The 21,294-nt window shown below is 34.1% G+C and overlaps 1 protein-coding gene across 1 annotated transcript in view; it reads left to right on the top strand.

Annotated features, from left to right (window-relative positions):
• Positions 1-15,727, top strand: part of LOC127836321 (uncharacterized) — a 62,819-nt gene extending 47,092 nt beyond the window's left edge. Inside the window, exon 6 of the mRNA XM_052362845.1 lies at positions 14,876-15,727. Coding sequence (XP_052218805.1) covers positions 14,876-15,096 — 221 coding nt within the window. The 3' untranslated portion in view covers positions 15,097-15,727. The remainder of the gene's footprint in view (positions 1-14,875) is intronic.
• Positions 15,728-21,294: the final 5,567 nt, after the last annotated feature.

Raw genomic sequence — 21,294 nt, 5'->3', positions numbered from 1 at the left:
TGCTCAAAATGAACGAAAATTTCGTTAAGTTTTTCGTAACATAAAGTTAACACCTTAACAATCAGTGTTCTTTATAGCAATAGCCAAAATTTCAACGCTAGATGTGGTATGATTACATAAATTTTTGTAGATACAAAATGCTCGTTTTTATTTATTTGTGGACACAATTAATTCCCGCAAATATATCCATTCATACGACTCACGAACACCATTTTAGTGTTCATGTGTCGTATGAATAGATATGCAAAACAATAATAAAATCACGCATTTTGTATTTACAAACATTTATTTTACCAGACCACATCTGACCTTGAAATTTCGGCAATTGCCATAAGGAACACTAATTTTTAATTGTGTTAAGTTTATTTTACGAAAAATTGTACGAAATTTTCGTTGATTTTGAATAGTACTGTTACTTAAAGTCTACACTGGTTACAGGAAAATATACATTTCATTTACAAATATTGATATTGCATATAAAAAGTTATTTTTCCATTTTATTTTTTATAACTTTACCAATTTTTGTCCTAAAGAGACATTTTTTATGTAATATTTATAGACCCAGATAATATTTTTAACTTTTTACATCTTTTTCTTTGCCAAAAATGTGGGTATTTGCAATTGCATTTGAGCATATTTTAGCAGATTTAATGCATACTTTCTTGGCATTCTGAGAATTACTTTAAGTGATTTTTGAATATTGAGGTTAAAAATTATTACTCAAAATATGCAGCTCCATTTAATACACATAATGTGACATGCATGCCAAATATCAAGATGCTATCTTCAATATTTCAAAAGTTATGGCCGATGTTTTTAGACGGACGGACAGACTGACAGACAGACGGACTGCTATTTGCCACCTTACAGAGGGGGGGGGGGGCATTAAAACATTAATATAGATTTATACCGTAACTTTAAGATTCACTTCAGTAAATATTACTTTTAAGATTCTAACATCTAGAAGCAATTTATTTAAATTATTTTCTTGCTTAGTTTGGTTTAACGAAAAAAATCCCATCCACTTTTCATAAAATAAGGAGTACGGTTGCATCGGGTTTTGCATTGGCATAAAATAAATCATTTTGTACAGATATTGCCGATGAATTATCAAAAATATGTTAGGTAACACAGAATCTGTGAAACAATTTAATTATTTCATCTCCTTTAATTTTTTACAAACATTCATATTGACAAGGAGCTTTCAATCCTTAAGCGTTGAAACGCCACTTAAAACAGCTCTATTTTAAATTGTGTTGATCAAAAATATAAGTGGAAATGGTTTATGATAAGCATAAACCATAATTTTTCAGACCATGTATGTTCAAAATGTCATAGTTAAATTTAAATTTAATTAAAGCGAACACAATGTAACTACCCCAGAAGCAGCCTAAAATAGGTGCCAAAAACAGCACTTATTTCAGCCAGTGTATCAAACCATACCTAGTTCCGGGCGCTGTAACTCAACCTCTATATTAAACAGCAAATGCTATACTTTTTAGGAGCGTTTAGGCAAAAAGTCAAATCGTCAGAAAATATGAATACCAATTATAATATTTAAATGTATTGCTGAAATTTATTGACCCTTGAATGACATTGCTTATTTGCATAACTACATGAAAGAGCGCACTCGTCGGTAGGTGACTCAGGTAAACTGTAACGGTAAACTTATCACTGCTGCACGTGTTTCATAAGCTCACCAGGTGTATCTGTCCAGCTTGTAATTGCCGCACTTAACCTTAATCCCATATCTCTAAATGAACTCTCCCTTGTAGATATGAAAATTAGATATATCATTCTACAGTCAATAGAATTACGCTTTATCATTCTCAATTCAGACAAAACAATTGACCTAATGACCCAAATTTTTTCTGTCGTGTTCTCGGAAAACACTTTTTTTATGTGTTTTTTGGTTTAATAAAACAGAAAAAAGGGCAACTCATTTAACTCAACAGACATAAAAGCTTACCAGACTCCTTGCAAGATCATTTCTCCTTGGTGCTCAAGAATATGGTGCATTATCCTTCACCTCACTATTGTACCACTCATTTTAATTGCAGCCAATGCATAGAATCAAAACTTGAAAAAGTAATGTAGGGAGGCAATCATATCTGTAAAAATTTAATTTTTTTTCCAAATCATTAATGAAGCATAAGAATAGCAGTAGAATGATAGATCAAGATGTACCTTTAAAGATGGCGCATTTTATTTTTGTGCATTATAATAGCTCTTTGTGGCGCCAGACCAATTTGTCTCCAAATTCAGACCAATAGGAGGTAATTAAAACCATTTAAGGCCTCTTATTTAATTTAGTTCAAGTCATAATTCAATGGATTTCAGAGGAAAATATGCTTATTATACCAATACTTCCTATAAAAGTTGTTTTATTGGATTATTTCAGGATAAAAATAAAGTTAAGTACATATTTTTTTGGAGTCTTTTTAAAGATTTAATGATTAAATTGCGTAACCCAAAAACAAATTTTAAACCATTGGAATAATGTTTCTAATGAATAAGTAGGCATTTAAAAACCTAAAATAGAATATTTATGTCATTTAAATAGTACATGTATTTGAGAGATTGCGATTTCAAACTTGTACGGGTACTGGTACTTGTATGTGCAGCTACACATACACATTAACTCCTAAAAATAGTTGGGATTTCAATTGTGTATGTGTATGTATACGTATAGTTTCAAGTACACGACCGTGTATTCTAACAGAAATAGAGAGTGCTGGATCATATTATGGGGTAGAGAATCTTTGGCATCATCAATCTGTTTTGTATAGTTAAAAGTACACAAACATGTATTCTAAAAGAAAAAGAGATCATTCTGTTGGATCATGTTATGGGGTTAAGAATCTTTTGCATCATCAATCTGGTTTACACATGTTTGTAATGTGCAAAAATTGAATAAACAATGACTTAGCTGTGTTACTTGAAAATGACAATTGGTTCTCATAAGTTCCAAAACCTAACCCCAACCCATTCAAATAGATGGCATTAAACAGCCTCAAAAGCGAATGGACACAAGTTCGGGCTTCCATTTGGAGTATCATTGTCAGTAAATTATTGTTCATAAAATAATATTAAGCTTTAAAATCATTAAATCATGTAGGAAGATGCAAATTTGGTTGATCATTTGCCCCAACATTACATGATTTATACCTATGTGTAATCAGGCCTGTACAAGTTCTAAATATGTAGAAATATCAATAGTAGACAGAAAGGGGCAACATAGTCATCACAATTTTACTCCTGTTTCACCGCTACAAGTACACATACAAGTACAAGTTCGCAACCTATTTTCCAAAAAGTGTTTAACTTTTATCAATTTTCCCCATATATTTATAAAGATAAACCCATTGATTTTGATGTTTTGGTCCAGGAAACTCATTGTCTCAATTTCAAAAATGATCACCAATTTTTCAAAAATCCTTTGACATCTCTACTTGGAAGCTTGGTATGAAAATACAAGATAAAAAATTATGCTATTTATTTCACTTGACAGGCATTACAAAATGTGTCAGTTCCAAGACATTGTCTGACAGTTTTTGATTTGGTCTAGCAAATTTTCCATGATTTTTAGTCCGAATGTCTGACAGTTTTCAACACATTTAGGGCACATTAAGTGTATTTTTCAAATTTCTGAATTATTTTAAGCAAATTTAGTAATAAAAACCTGACATGATAATAATAAAACAATCTGTATATGAAAAATGCCTATTTTAAAAGAATTTACCATAAAAGCAAAGCATATACATTTTTTCGGTCTGACAGTTTATCCTTCAGTCTGACAGAATTTCCAAGCCTGTCAGACAAAACATCTGACATATTATTTTACATTTCGCGGTGTCTAACTTGGCTTCTCACTTTTGAGTTCATGATGCTAAATTTTTTAGATTCAACACTAGTTTTCCTCAACCTCACCAGAGCTTCTGTGATGCAAATATACTTAAGTGGTATAAAGGGATATATTTTTCTCCTCCTTTTTTCCCTGCAAATTTCGTATAGTTCCTCACATCTGGTTAAAAACACAGTCACACCTGTTACCCTCCCATTGACTGTCAATTTAAACAGCAAACTCAGATAAATTCCTATTTGTATTATTGTATGAAAATGTCCAAAACATATGGGCGTAGTTATATGGGGACTGAATGTTCAAATACATGTAGGTTAAGAAGTACAGTAAATGACATGACAAATGCTGTTAAGACATATCATCATCCTCCTTAATTCTAAACCAGTTATATATGACATTATTCTTAAGAGGGGCATTTTAAAATAAAGATAAAAAGATACAAACTGTTTGCATTGGAAAAATTATTTCTTGCAAATATTTTTATCGAAATTATTGCCGACAAGACATGTTGTACAATCGCATGCCATGGTTAAAATGAGTCTGTAATACAATGCCTAAACTCTTTCTGCAACGTTTGGGGGAGTCTGCTTTAGGGACATTTGAATGAAACGACAGATATGAAAGGTAACTCTTTTTAGTGCCACCATTTTAATTATTACGCATTTTTTTCGCAGTTCAGAGCTGAAAATAACATCCCAGAACTTCATTATGCACTGCCAAGATATTCAATAAACGGTAAATTGTAAAAATTTCAATTATGAAAAAAATGAAACAACTTGTAATTCAGACACAACTCACATTTTACCTGTTGTTTGTTTTGAACAAGCTGATTAACCTCGGTGAAAAATAATTTACATTGAAATTGAGAAAAGTCCTCCAGAACTGGTAAACAGACATGATAATTTGGATAATTGTCAAAGTTAGGACCGCAGATATACATGTACGGAGAGAACGAGATTGGCAAACAATGGTAATCAGAATGGCACAATCACAGGCAATCGGCACCTGTGTCGGAATCAATAATTAAGAATCATTAAGTAAGTAAATCGATAGAAACAGAGAACCTAAACTCCCATTGAGCCATTCTTATCAGTCATCGTCGTAATTTCCGCAAAAGTTTTAACAGCCGTTAGACATTTATGATCGATTTTCTTATTTAGCGAATGGCAACAATTTTTTGATTGACTAGTTTGCAGTCAAAATATAAAGCACTTACCGCGTGTCAATGTTAAACTTTAAACAGATCGTCACATAAACTTGCAGAAGATGTGGAAAAGGCACCATCACGGCGGCAGCAATGTTTTCCAAACAAACCAGTTTCGCAGCAAAACGGCAAATATAACAAGAGTTCTGATTGGCTGATGCCATAATCTAAAAATAAATGCTGGTCGAGCAGGACTTTTCTGCTCGAGCAGAAAAAATACTGCTTGACCAGCAAATTTGCTGCTCGAGCAGAATTTTACCTGCTCGAGCAGAAGTTAAAGTTTCGACCCCTTTGGTATCCCATAACAATATGCTTGGTTCTGAGCATAACTATCTCCCATTACTGCGATCATTGCACACGACCTGAAGATGGTCGATTCAAAGTATTATTGTTATTTTTTATTTTAGATTGTTAACTGTGCACCATATATACCTATTTTATTTGTGTACACCAAAACAGGTTTTAGCATTCATTAATAAAAAGTTAAAACCTGGAAAAACTTACAGGTAAACGTGTATTTATTGACCTATTTAATGCTATAATTTCTCCCCAAAATCATCTTTATTTACTAGAAGACATGATTTCCATAACGGACAGTTGCTATTATATGAGCCTTGATCTGATAAAACTGGGCATAATTCATGTGCGTAAAGTGTGTGCGGGGAAAGCAATTGAGTTAAATTGTGTAACATAACGCACACAAAACGCACATTTGGGGTATTGTTGGATTATTATGATAGTCGAAATTTGTACATGATTTCATGCGGTCTTGAATGGGCGGCCACCTGGATCAATATTTCAGTAGTTCAGTAGCCTCGGGTTAGCAAACATCAATAATTACCGGACACGAATATTTGCTTACCTCTTGTGTCAATCTTCGGTCGATTCCGTATGTATTCGGTATATGTCCGTTGCATATGTCATATTAATATGCAGACACGTGACTTTACATGACCAATCAGAATTGTATAGGTAACAATTATAAATGCTTTCGTTGTTTATATCTATATTAATAAGACAGCCTTACTTGGGAAGTCGAAGATAGCAGACGTATTATTGCTTGCTGTCGCGGGCGGGGCCCGTTACGGGCTTAGTATGTATCTTGTATTTGACAAACATTTTAAAAACGTTGTGTTGTGTTAATAAGCAGAAATAAAACGGAAAGAAAACAAAATTGGACTTTGTCAACGTTTATTGTCAACGTTTATTGTTCACGTTTATCGTGTATTGTGTCTCGACGAACTATGCGTCAAGTTTTACTAATTGAGGCTACTGAGGTACACTTGCGCGAAGTCGTGATACAGTCTACAATTAAAATGTCGCAGGAAGTCGTGATACAGTCTACAATTAAAATGTCGCAGGAAGTCGTGATACAGTCTACAATTAAAATGTCGCAGGAAGTCGTGATACAGTCTACAATTAAAATGTCGCAGGAAGTCGTGATACAGTCTACAATTAAAATGTCGCAGGAAAAAACAATGGAAAAATAATTTCTCTGCGCGTCGAGTTCGTTCACACGTATAAATTTGCTAACCTTTTTAAAAAAAAAAGAAATCGGCTTAAATAGCTCAGTTAGAAATGGTATGATTACGGGAACCAAAAATGTTGGCTTAATGTTTTTGCCAAAGTTAAATGAATAACATTTAATTATATAAGGAATTGAAATGTCAATTGTAAATCTGGAAGAACTTTACGTGTTAATGCAGTGCCTACCCTGACAGTACAGAACAATACTGCGGAAGTTAGTAGATAGGCTTGACTACGAATTCGATAGAATGAAATGTTGTTTTTCTTTTTGACAATATTTTTGACACTGAATAACATTGGAATTTTGGATGTTGAAAGCAAGGAAAGATAAATCTGCTGGGATAATGATATTTACGTTAATATTTATGGGAGTTTTAAAAACATAACACATACCGTCCGTTGCTTCTAAAACGGTGAAGAGCAAATTATTTACACAGAAATAAAAGAAATCGTCATATCTGTATTTGGCAAAACCAAAAACTTCATCCCAATTGAAAGAAATGTATTTATTTCAATGAAGTTTTTTTGCGTTATAATCTGTTTAGGGGTTTCTGCGTAAAACGCAAGCGAATGTTTGGAACTTTTTCACATACAAGGAAAGAACCGAACCTTAAACACGTATGATTTAAAAATAATATCTCAAGCAAGGAAACCACGAATGACCGTTGGCTTATCGTGTAATGACTTTATCTTACAAGAATTTACCTCATCATCGGTCGTTGGGCCTCATTCAATGAGTAAAGACTACTTGAATTTTTGGCAATACTTCAGTTTGTATTTATACCTACAACTAAACATATTGTAATTAAAATGTTATGTCCATGTAGTCGTATATTCATTATATTCTTCCATATTGTTATTCAATGCGATTACATATTGAAATAATTTTTTTTTACAAACACACACACAGGTGCATTTTATGTAAAGTTAAAGGCGCATATTACCTTTATCATCGTATATTAACGTATGTTCGGTTCGTACAGATTGTTTTTCAAAGCTGACTTAAAAAATAATAATTTCTAACATCACTGCAATAAATCTCGGTAAAAAAGATATTAAAACGTAAACTGGTCAACGACTTTAATTTGACATATTAGCGTCAAATTTACCATATTCTTGTTTGAATAGAAAATATTTAAATTTTCATTTTCTTATTTGACCGTATTCTCACAAGATATGCATGCCCGACGTGTTTTATTGGACAGCAGAGAAAAAGCAGTAATGCTCCTTTTTGGTTGAAATAATGAAAACAGGCCTGACCCAGAATAAAGTTTTTTTAGCTTAGCATATATGAATACCCATATTGAATTTACCGTTAATAATATTTAGGTGAATGCACAAACATTCATTCGGTTTTCATATATTATTATACAAAGATTCATTGTTATATACACATTTTAACTGCTAATTAATAGCAATCAAGTTAATTTCAAATCGTATCATAATTACTGGACATATGTAAGTTTTTCGTTTTATCCTATATTTATTCTATATAAAACGCCAGATTTATTATATATTTTTGCTTTCGTAGTTGAATAATTTACAGTCATGGAATTGTTCATATGCAAAGTTTTGCAATCAGAAATCCAATTAAAAGCTAATTATAGACAACTCTTCACTAAAGTTAACTGGTTTCAAATAATAATAAGAAATGTGAACATTAGTCAATAATAGTCATTTATCTGAATACTTCAGTACGGATTGTCAGAAGTCTTTATTCAATTATTGTCCTCATGTTTTTAAACAAAGAATGCATCATATGGACTGACAAAATCAATATATTTATGGCTAATGTATATGCCATGGCATTGAATTCAACGCTACCTATATACAAAAAATGCTATATGCGCCAATTTTAAATGAACAAGGCTTCAAGACAAGTGTTGGGCGTTGGATGAATGGTCGGTTAGCAGAACATTTGACAAACACAATAATTTACGAATTGTTGACATCGATTGAGTATAACTTTATGTATATAACATCAGTTAAGTAATGCCTTATTATCAAAATGTATAATCGTATGAACACGGCCAATCTATATTGTAGCAAAACAAATAGAACCAGCCATTACGCGTTAACACGGTCAAATTAAAGTTCACTTATGTTTATTTATATTTTTTTTATGGCTACCACTTTATTTGAAAATATATTTTCTTGCAAATACATCCAAATTTAAGAAATACACATAAAATAAGTTATAAGCTTTTTATATTTTCACATAACCATTTGCGTATCAGACAATATTATATAATATATATTTTATATATCTTTAAATGTTTTTTATAACACGTGTCGCATTAATGACGTGCAACATTTGTACGAATATACATGTTTTAAAACGATATATTACAACTCCAAAGGTGTTTCTTTACAAAGATGAGCCTTTTCGAGCAACGTAGTACTATCAGCACACACGTAGTTTTATGATTATACACAATTTAATAAGAACAATCAAATAATACGACTTTAAAAATGCGTAGTTACTGTAAAAACCCCTTCAAAGAATCGAAATCATGCACATGGAATGTTTTTATTGATACATTATTAGTATATCAGTATATTAGAGCACACCCTACAATCAACAAAAGCCACTGCATATAAACGGAGGCATCAGTCACAATTACGTAAGATGTATAAATTACTTATTTTGGGGATAGGCTTATACCCTATCGTGAATCCCGAACCATGTATATCACAACCATGCAATATAAACCAGTTTATATTACCCGCTACTGATATATAAGCAGTTTTTACGGAATACCGTTAGTGCCATCGTGGTTACAAATTAAAATCCAGAGGGTGACAATGCGATGGTGCGATAGTACGATGGCGACAATGCGATAGTACGATGGCGACAATGCGATAGTACGATGGCGACAACGCGACAACGCGACAACGCGATAGTACGATGGCGACAATGCGAAAGTACGATGGCGACAATGCGACAACGCGACAGTATGATGGCGTCAATGCGATAGTTATATCGTACTGTGTTCTACGTATTATCGCATTGTCGTCATCGTACTATCGCACTGTCGCCATCGCATTGTCGCACTGTCGTCATCGTATTATCGCACTATCGCATTGTCGCATTGTCGCCATCGTACTATCGCACTGTCGCCATCGTATTGTCGCACTGTCACCATCGTATTGTAGCACTGTCGTCATCGTATTATCGCAATATCACATTGTCGCACTGTCGCCATTGTATTGTTTCAGTGTCGCCATCGTACTATCGCATTGTCGCCATCGTACTATCGCATTCTCACCATCGTACACTCGCATTGTCGCCATCGTACTATCGCACTATCGCATTGTCGCCCTCTGGATTTTAATGTGTAACCACGATGGCACTAACGGTATTCCGTAGTTTTTACATGAACATAATATATAACTTTACAAAATGCCTAAAACATGACAAGAAGGACCGCAACCGTTTTTTTACTTCATTAATGAACTCCCATAAAAGTAATGCGTGGGATCCCATTCATGCGTCACCGGTATTTTTAACTAAACTAGATCAAGGTGTAGCATGAATTATATATTTCGAAATGAATGTCATGCTATTGAGATCATATTTCAATACAGTATATCAGATCGATAATGAGTACAAATACCAATTAAATATCGTGGGAAGTTTTATCATATAAGTATAATGGTTCATGTTGTCTATTCATATTCTACAAGTGTAAAACAACGTAATCGTATCTGCAGGTAAATAAGCAAATAGACGAACCGATGATTGGTTTACACTACCTGAGGATTAACGTGAATAAAGCCTACGGAAGAGAAGTAAGTTTTGATACTTATTGTTATTTTCTTGAAACCATCTTAGTAAATCTCCTGAGAAAACAAAATAACACAATTCCAATATAATATAGATGTTTATTGTTATACACGCGATGATAATCAGAGAGATAGTATACAAATACGAACATTTAAACAAAAAACAAACAAACATGTCGATGGTTAATATCAGTATTTTTATATAACAAAGCTAATCTATAGCTTTGCTATGGAGGGAATTTCCTGTCAAAAATGCATCACGCTTGATCAAATCCTAACTGTCAGAGTTCACATTCGTTTGTTTCAGCACTCTCCATTTCAGAAGCACATTACATATTCCATTCTATTTGCCTTTTTTTGAAATGTAAATGCCCTTTCATCTTTTACAAAACGTCTTTCTGTACATTGAAACAAAATAAGTGTTAACACTTGCATATTTTTACTACCTGCTTTATTATAAATATGTATGTTATTGTAAGTTTTATACTACCCGGCCATGTGCATTGCTTACAAATGACTTAGTAGACATGATAAAGTGAAGGAATTTCACGTGATCAATGGTTGGCTTGTTTCGTTTTTTTTCCAAGCAGTCTAAATTTTTCTCGTAAAATTTATATTATTAGCACACAATGTAAGTCACTGTGCACTATATGTGATCTATAGAAAATCATTTCTACAAAGTGCCGTTTGTTTTTAATGAAATAAGCAAAATTATTCTAGTTGTATGGCTTTAACAACGAGTTATTAAATACTCCACTCCAAAGATGCGACCATGATGGATATTTCAATTGTTACACGTATAAATATGAGCACAAAAACATCAGTGAAATATCTTGAAACCTCTTCAATCACAAATTATTAGATTATTTACTGAACCGTCAATGGGGAAACGTAAAAAAAGTAGTAACAACTTCAGTAGTATCAGAACAATGGACAGAAAAAAGCTGCAATAAACAAGTGTAGTGTGTCTGTCTGTCTGTCTGTCTGTCTGTCTGTCTGTCTGTCTGTCTGTCTGTCTGTCTGTCTGTCTGTCTGTCTGTCTGTCTGTCTGTCTGTCTGTCTGTCTGTCTGTCTGTCTGTCTGTCTGTCTGTCTGTCTGTCTGTCTGTCTGTCTGTCTGTCTATCTATCTGTCTGTCTGTCTGTATGTCTGTTTGCCTGTATGTCTGTCTGTCTATCAACAATTATTGGCCAGTGCTAGTACACTTATATTGATAATAAGTGAATTTATAGTAATACCTCTGCTAATACAGCACTCTGATAGAGGATACAGTAATACCCTGAAAGTATTATATACTAAGTTATGTACAAATCAAAATGGAATGTAAATTTCATGTTTGAAATCAATACATCAACATTAAGCAAGTTATATATGAACTATTCCGTTTGCATTTCCTGTAACACAATAAAAAAAGGACGTAACTAATCTCATCAGTCAAAATTACATATAATACGTGCGAGCATTCCATCCTCACACGTTAATATACAGTTGATGAGCAGTGAACATATGCATTCCGTTACTGTTTTTTTATAATTATTTTTGTTGTTGCTTTCAGAGGTTTGCAACATTTATATTTGGATTAATAATCTTACACGACTCTTGTGATCCACACGTGACGATCGCCTGGATAGCAAGTTATACATATTCACAAGATGATTTTGAACGCGAAGAAGTAAGAACGATTTTGTATTAAGATTACAAAAATGTTAATTTCACAGAGCGATTGTACGATTTTGTAAGTCTATAATAATGTAAGACAATATTCTTATATTGTCAGAATATATCATTATATTGTCATAATATTAATTGTAAACGTAAGGTATGTTCAAACATATTATTCACGTTTCATGTATATCCATGAACCGCTTTGCAATATATACTGTTTTATGCAATCAGTGGAATTGTAATAACTAAATCAGAATAATTATGATTTTATATTACACAGGTCATAAGTGTGTCATAAAAAAATGACCTGTATTTCAAAACTGAATGGTAAACATTGTAATTAAAACCATACATTTTAATTTCTATTTATTGTTAGTTTCAGAAAACTACCTACGATGCCTCGAGTACGGAACATGTTTCTCAGAAACATTTACCGAGAATACCTGATGATAAGTTTGATAGCCACCGGAGTTTTGTCGATTTTGCATTACATAACGTAACAAAATTGCCATCGCGTTCAATAGATCTTGTCAGCTTTATTCAACAAGCAAATGAAACAAGAAGCAAAAACCAATCCACAGTCTTAGCAGATACAGTCTTATGCATGTCTGCATGTCTTCAACGGACATACAAGTCTTTAATTGATTCAAGAGCTAACAGCTACAAAAAGCTATTGCAAGTTATACACGGATATGTATCACCCATATGTATTGTATCCGTCCCTTTTAAAAGCCTTTCTTGTGAGGATTGTGCTATTTATGTGCTCATGACAAACGTCATGACTACAGAACGGAACCCAGTAGAAATCTACGTTTCCATATGACGATTCTTTTTTCAAATGTAACCCATGTTATAACGACATTATCGTGCGTTACAAGTGAGTGGAGAACTATGTTCATGCAAAAACTGCATGAATATACAGTGCGAAACGCCAGTCGAGCACTTACATCAACACTTTGTCATAGAGATAAAGTAAAAGTGTTTAACCGAACAAAAACATCACACAGACATTTACAGACAAACAATGCAATATTTTCACATACTTTTTATAATTCCTTGACTCGAATGTTGCAGTGTGCTTGTTGCGCTTACGATCGTCTCGCCGTGCCAGACCTAACAGCTGATGATATTGATATTTATCATATACCTTTTAGCATACTTGTGTATGTAATATATCTTCGTTGTATGGGTTTATGTGTACAGATTTTAGCTTTGTTACAATTAATTATCCACCGAGTGTCACAACCTAAGCAAACAAAGAATGCAATTACTGTTTGCATAGGCGATACGGATATCCCAATTACGATTGCGTCTTCTAGTCCAACTAAAATTCAACCATTGTATGCATGGAACAAACAAGGCTCCTTAATCAAAGCAACTTCATTTAAAACATTCTCCTTAAAAGATGACAATGAAGATTCCTGCAAAGAAGATGTTGATTGTTGCTTTGAAGGAAGATATGGACATACTGAACACGATTTTCTCGCTTCCAGGTTACGTAGAAATACCTGGCTACGAAGCAATGAAATCATGTATGGATTGCCAACCTCAATCTGGGTATTTCCAGTGATAAGCCCAGTGATAACGATCATCAACCGACTTGCTGAGGGAAGATGCGTGCATCCCAAGGAGAGTATGCGTCATGAACTTTTGCGCCTGTGTACATTTAGAACTTACCCAACGCACGGGAAACCGTCGTGTGTAAGACTTGCTAAGGCCGGTTTCTATTACGCTAGTCAAGGCGATGAGGTCATCTGCTATTGCTGCGCCAAACGCATAAGTAACTGGAACGAAAGGGACGACCCTTTGCACGCTCACAGACTAGTGTCCGCTAGCTGCTCTTTTCTGTTACGCAACTCTGAAGTCAACGAACCAGTCACAGACGACAGCAGCGAAAGTTCAAACCCTCGTCTTAATCGGATTTTGCAATCACTGGATGATTTAGATGAGCAACCCGAAACACGGGAAACAGAGAACGTTTCTGCAGCAAGACCGGACGTTTCATCTTTATCTACGACAACCCGTTCTCGCACTACAGAGCCTGCTACTAATGTACAGAATGGTGTAAGTGGGTACTCGGGCGAATGTACATCGGGTCTTTTCACACGTGAGTTGACTGCCACTACTAATCGGACTGTTGGCGAATCTCAATTATCAAGTGTACCTGTCCAACACGCCAGAAGTTCCATCCCTGCGGGAAGTTTTGCATGTAGCAGTGTGGCAGAGGCAGCTATCGCTACGCCGAACGATAGACGTGAAACAGTGGTGCCTATAAAACCAGGAGGACGACAGCTACAGGGAGCCTCTAGTAAGTGCTTGAATAACAAATTTTCTTTAAATGAATATTCCTCTTTTTGGATGGTTTAAACAAAATGTGTTCTTACTATTTGTCAATTATGAAACATTTGACGTCATAAACTGCAAAGAAAACATAATAATATAATTAGGGTGTATACGTAGGTTATTACGTTCGATTTCGTAAAAGAACGGAATAAAGATTAAATATTTTTCCCTCAACCTTTTACCACTCAGATACGAAATTAGATGTGTTTGTTGCCCCTTAGAAAATCAAATCCATGACCTTTCGTGCTAGATTAAAGTTTTAAAGCATTCATTTCCAACCCTGAGATACTGATGATCAGCACACAACATGAAACCTAAACAAACTGCCATTTATTCGCAGGCTATTGTGGGGTTTGGCTAGCTGCTTATAGCCATTTTCATTTTGCTTCTGAGCGAGGGTTTAGATATTGTTGTATTAGTACAGATTGTATGTAGAAAAGATGTGATAATTTTCCAAAAATCACATTTTTTTTCTTTTCTATTATGTAGACAATCGTTCGGATGAAACACGAGAAAAACTCCTACTTGAAAACCGCGCGCTTAAAGCGCAGTCAAAATGTCTTCGTTGCCGTAGAAAGGAAGTGTGTATCGCGTTCCTGCCGTGCGGCCACCTGGTTTCCTGTGAGGGGTGCAGCACCGACCCCAGTGCCCGGAAGTGCTTCTCGTGCGACGCAGTGGTGAAAGCCAGAATCAAGGCGTTCATTGCTTGATTTGTTCACATATTTTAATATCAAGACAAGAGGTATACAAATCTCACGCGATACCATTCACCATATAAGATAAAGTATTGACCAGTATAATTTGAAATCTAAGTTAGTTAAACATTAAATGTCCAATCGTCTGGTGAACGTCAAACGCTTACCTATTTATCTTTTAATTAAGCGTAATTCAAAACAATGTCATTAGCTATTTTAGTTCACTTGATCTGTTTCGCTGTTCAAATATATACTTAGTTTCGATAAGTGTAATTTTTAATGCATGAGTAAACGCGTTGGTCCAAATATTTCATTCAAATTACCGTAATCGTAAATCAGAACTGAACTTAATACACAAAATGTTCATGCTTTTATACTTTAGTTAGATTTTAAAGCTTAAACCTATATGAATTAATATCTACCAGATAACACATTGAACGAGTACATTTCGATCAACGGGGAAATATATCAGTTTTGTATTTCAAAAATAAAATGTATTCTTATTTTTTTGAATCTATAATTGATTAAATAGTATATAGATAATAGTATGTACAGTTGTACTTTCTTTCGAAATAATGTGTATAAAAAGTTGATAAATAGCGTATCTTGTAACGATGTGTTTTTAAAATATATGTTACACAGAACAAAAATTTTAAGCAAATGACACACATTTGTTGGTACATCGAAGCAAACCTACACGAATTACCATTTGATAATATGGTTATATATCTCGGTACATGTAAACAAGTTGCGATGTATCGGTATGTGAATTAGTTAAATCCTTACTCTCGCAATAGTCTTCATGTAAGTCGATTGTTGTGTAAAGCACAGTTGCGAGTTATTATACATATATTAATAGTATTAACTTCTCCTTAATCTATGTATATCCGCTCAAATCGTGTACGTTCCCGGCTTGTAACTTGTATAAGAAATAGGACACGTTAAAAGTATTTCAAAATCCTCTATTTCAGTGTCAAACAACGGTCAATAGGTTGTGTCATATTCTATTGATATAGAATATAAAAATACTGAATGACTTTCATGGCATCATCGATTCGATACTTGCGTGTGCAGTAGGTTGTGTCAAATATCCTGGCATCAAAGCAGGTTGGCGAGACAAACTGTTTACTTTTCTAAGACAAGTGGAAGCAACTGTTGACGAAAATGCAAATATAGAAAGTTCAATTGGTTGTTAACATAAATGTCTTATATTACAGCCGAATAATTTTACGTACGGACTTATTGTCAGTGATGTGTTGATCGATGTATCGATACTTTTTTAATGTTTGCTGCTTTTATATACAATCGTGTATGAAAATCATTTGTTAACTCACTCGCATGGGAATATTGTTCTAATAATTTGCAATAAACGAGTCTTTCATTTTTTAAATGTTTACTGAAATGGTTTTAGTCTTCATCAATGGCTTTATATGTTTAACTATTGCTCATGTACTGTACTATTTGCATGTATTATTGTGGTATCAATTATTTAAAAAATATACTTGCAATACGATGTTATTACGACACAGTTACTTTTATTACTTTTATGGCATATAATATGATATATACACATAATAGTTTGACAATGTTACAATTTTATCGAAAAGTGCGCCATTTTCGGCAATATACGTCTTTCAATAAATACTAATAAAACTATTTAAAATCAAGATTGACTGCCATAAAGGAAATAATAATAACTTTGGTTATCACAAGTAAAATATAATAAAATGAATGATAACTATTCCTAAATTTCTCATTAAATTATGTTGATGATTTATATAACCTTCCGCAGAGCGATTATTTAACGTTTGGACTAAACACACGGTGGTTGGATTGTTGCATCCAATATGACATCCATACGCATGTTTTTCCAATCACTTTGGATCAAAATATGTTACGAACAAGAGTTAATATTATGTATAACTTTGAATAATAATAATAATTGCCTTTTTCCTTGAATTCTGGCTGTACACTTTGGATATACACTTATACGTTAAATTTAATTTTGAGGTACAAGTTCATATGTCAAAAAACTCCTATTGTCGTTAAAGCTGCAGTAAACGTGAAAATTGTCAAATAAAGAATAATTGATAAAAACTCTAGTTGAAATGATTACAATTTATTTCAGACGGTAATTTATTTCAGACGGTTAGGCTTCATTACCCACCATGAGAAAAGTATTTTAACACGGTTTGAAAATATATGTCCTTCACAATACACTGTTAATAAACAGGTGTAATGTTTGAACACAGGTATGGTGATCTTAAGAAGGAACATGCTTTTCATGAAAAGTTGAACGTATCACGGTCGAGGGTGAATGCCATTTTGAGTATCGAGTATCCAGCAAAATGTGAAATAAATTATTTGTTCAACAATTTACAAGCTAAGCCAATCCTTAACAATTTTAATTTTGACGTAGGTTTTAGCCATGCCACGCATTTGAATCATTTAATGGATCATAATGACGGAATAATATCGAATCATTCATGAAGCATTTGTTAACAAGCAGGTTAAAAAGGCGTGAGTGATATACGGGAGTTTGGTAGAAGCATAAAACCAGGTACTGCGGCTAAAGTTGGGCAAGACGAACAGCAGCAATCAGTAAGTATTATTTTAATACGTAAGAATACTACAATTTATCATACTCGTAAAACACTAAAAAACACTATTGTGTATGTATCTACTATTAAATAATTAATTATCAGAAGGTGTTGGTTTCGTTGTTGCTCCATTTCAGCCGCGGAACAAGTGAGCATGGAAGCAATGCTTTTGAACTCCCCATTTAAAGTGTTTGTGCTGATTGCTCAGCCTGATTGTTCCGAGTCACGTTTCCGTCAAAGTATCGTCTTTTCGATGCCACGTGTATAATACGACTGAATATAACATAATAAAACAATTAAACTCAATAAATTATGTCAGGTGAGAAAATCCAGCACTATTTTATAACCTCGTGCCACATACAGCTCGCGTCATACCCTTCAAAATCATCCATTTGAACAACAACGAAGGCACGGACTGGTAACTAGTATACGATCAGACACCGCAAGCCACTCTACTAATGAACCCTGTTCTTCCGCTAATGCTAACAATTACAAGCAAACGGTGGCGATATTAATCATGAATCATGATGCAACATTTTCACAAATTGCCAATTTGTGAAGCAACGGCATTACATCGAAACATTGTCAATTGGTTTTAACACCCTACGTATGCCCAAAAGCACGATGTTTTTAAATCGTTCGATGATAAAAGAAATCAGATAAAAGGTCTCTTACTTTCAAGGGTACTTTTAATTAGTTTCATCAAATGGAATGTATGTGTTTAAGTAGTAACGCGACCGCAGTGCGAAAATGCGATCAAAAGAAGAGCCATATTTTCGAAGCGCGATATATTTCAAATTAGCTTTGGAAGGCTAAAGCCATATTCGAATTTAACGAGGCTATGCAAAAATCGAAGCAACGACGACAAATGCTTTATCTGCTATTTGCTTATTCTCTGAAACTTCTAAAACACATTACCATGCCTTCATTCAAACTACCCATGTGATGCTGACACCAACACTACGGGAAATACATATTCATTAGCCTTGTTTGACTTAAGAAAGGTGGAAAAACTTAACGACACTATTGCCATCAACGTGTTTACTTATAAGGACAAAACTATTGTACCAGTGCGTATAACTAAAGATACTCTTCGTCTGCATTGAATTTGCAAGAAACATCCCAACAAGTGCATCAGCGGTATTGTTCTTGACACGGGACTTGAAAGATTAATCTGTCAGAACCTAGTCAAACCGACATGCTGTAAAATAACGATTACGAGAACAAGTAAAATGCTCATTTTGTCATTTGTGCTGATTACAAATCAATCTATTCGAAGATAGTCACATGCATGTCCAACTCAGACCAGTTCGGCGTCGTCAAAGCTTAAAATGTTCGGTTTCGGGTACAGGGTCGTTAGCGAAGATGACCATTAAACGAAACCTTTAGTGGTAAAATGACGCAATGAGTCTGTTTTAAAAACGAATTGATTGTTCGTTAGAAGGACAGGACGATATTAAAGACGTATTGTCTCAAATAGAAAACACGAATAATGCCGAGGGCCACAATAATAAGTTGAATCGAAATTAGTGTACTCGAGCTTAAAACCTTCCGTAAATCGCGTATTTATTTATTTTACAAATTATCATATTTTGTTTTGCCACAAGTATTAATCAAGCAATTGTAATTCCAACCTGTAAGTTGTGTTATTGCAAATAAAATCAAAATCAGGTTGTCGATGCATCATTGTTTCATATCATTTTTCCCATAGTATATGTAAATATTATTGCATTTAAATTAAAAAGAAAATCACCTAAACTGCCGCAACTTTCTTTGTAATCTCAGCACCGTTCAAACACGTACTGCTCTGTACTGTCTACACTGTTGCATCAGTCATCTTCCATTGCCATAAAAAGTCCATTATTCCGTGACGATCTTGAATCAGCACCAATGTTTGTCAAATTTGTTGTGAGTATTGGCAATGAATACTTAAAATCTCGTCCTTTTCTTCGTTATTCATAGCGGTGTCCTAGACTGTCAGTAACAGGATTTCGTCTGTGACACCATTTTCGATTCTAACGCATTCATTTCAATGCATCCATTTTAGCATGCAATGTACGTGTCTTTAATTGTTTTGAGAAGTAAATGGGTCGCGCAATGGGAAAACGAGGCTTAATGCATGTGCTTAAAGTATCGTTCTCGATTAGCCTATGCAGTTTGCGCAGGCTTATCCAGAAGGCCACTATCCGCTTTAATTTGATTTAAGTAATGACTGTTCTAAACGAAAATCTAGTCTAGGCAGATCGTGTCGTACCAAACTAGCCTGTGTGTAATGGAAAGGCTATTTCTGAACGATACCTTACGCACATGCATTAAGTCCAGTTTCCCTAAGCGTGGCCCAGATGTATTTGATTGCCACCTTAATCAATGCAATCGGGACTCCTCGGACAATTCCGCCATAACGGCGATCGTCTCTCGGGTGTATTTGGCGGAAGGATATGTCCAACGCCTCTAGGCGGAAGATATTACACCGAAAATATAGTTCGGGTTACACACCAATAAATTTGCACTAAATCAACCGATAATATAGATATATAAGGACCAATATCTTTAAGGAGTAATATAATAGAATAATCGTTAATGTTATTGTTTAAAATTAGATATTATTGCATGCAAAATATTCAAATTTTAATAAAATGTTAAGAAAGCCAATTGGTTGTTTATTGAAGTGAAAACAACAACATTATTCAAACTTAAAAGAATCAGTATTTCTTAAATTATATTCATTGCAACATTGCTGATGTTCGGCTGCAGGCGACAAACTTTGAGATTTAATCCATATATTTATGTTCTATACCATAAAAAATCGTACAACACTGTATAGTGGTACAGAAAAAACTCTTCGATGTTATATAAGAAATAGTAAACTCCACGTTGGTCCCAATGGCATTATAGTGACCAGCCAGGCAGTCACAAACTGTATATGGACCATAGCCATATGGCCCTCAGTGGGGCTATTATCAGTATTGAGACACCTGAAAGGTTTCATGGAATGGAATGAGTGGGGCTTGATTGAATTTGAAAAACGATTCTTTCTGTACATTTGATAATGGCAACCATACAGTATTTCTGGCAGATATTGTTTATATTTTATCCTAGGCATTTTAATTCCAGATGTTGTTATCCCGGCCAGGCAACTAGCTTTTCAAAGCCTTAAACAATCCAGTGCCATTAAAATTAGGGACAGTGTAACAATGTTCAGTTTGGTAATATTAATATATTAAGGCATAATTTTGCCCTTGGAAATGAACTCAATTCAGAATGGCCTCTCAAAATAAGACATACTGTATTGGAAATGTTAAAACTGAGCAGTGGTGTTGTTAAAATTTATATTATTTATCTTTAAAGAAACTTTAAGATACATATCACAGGCATGCCCATGGTTTTGGGTCTTTACTCTTTAGATGGGAAACAAAAGCACTAAATATGGTCGACAGTGCTGGCAACAATTGTAAAAAGATATTTTCCATCCCTGACTGCCATTACTGACATTAAGTAATTTAGCTGTAATATGTCTGGAAACAGTGTCAGTCACACTTTTCTAAATATTGATTTATTCATGCATATGTATATATATGTCATACAAGTACAGATCATACAATACAGTCAATTT

This window comes from Dreissena polymorpha, chromosome 6, assembly GCF_020536995.1.
Source record: "Dreissena polymorpha isolate Duluth1 chromosome 6, UMN_Dpol_1.0, whole genome shotgun sequence".
Classification (NCBI taxonomy): domain Eukaryota; kingdom Metazoa; phylum Mollusca; class Bivalvia; order Myida; family Dreissenidae; genus Dreissena; species Dreissena polymorpha.
Note: the sequence above shows the minus strand (reverse complement) of the source record. Positions and strands in the feature narration are given on the sequence as shown.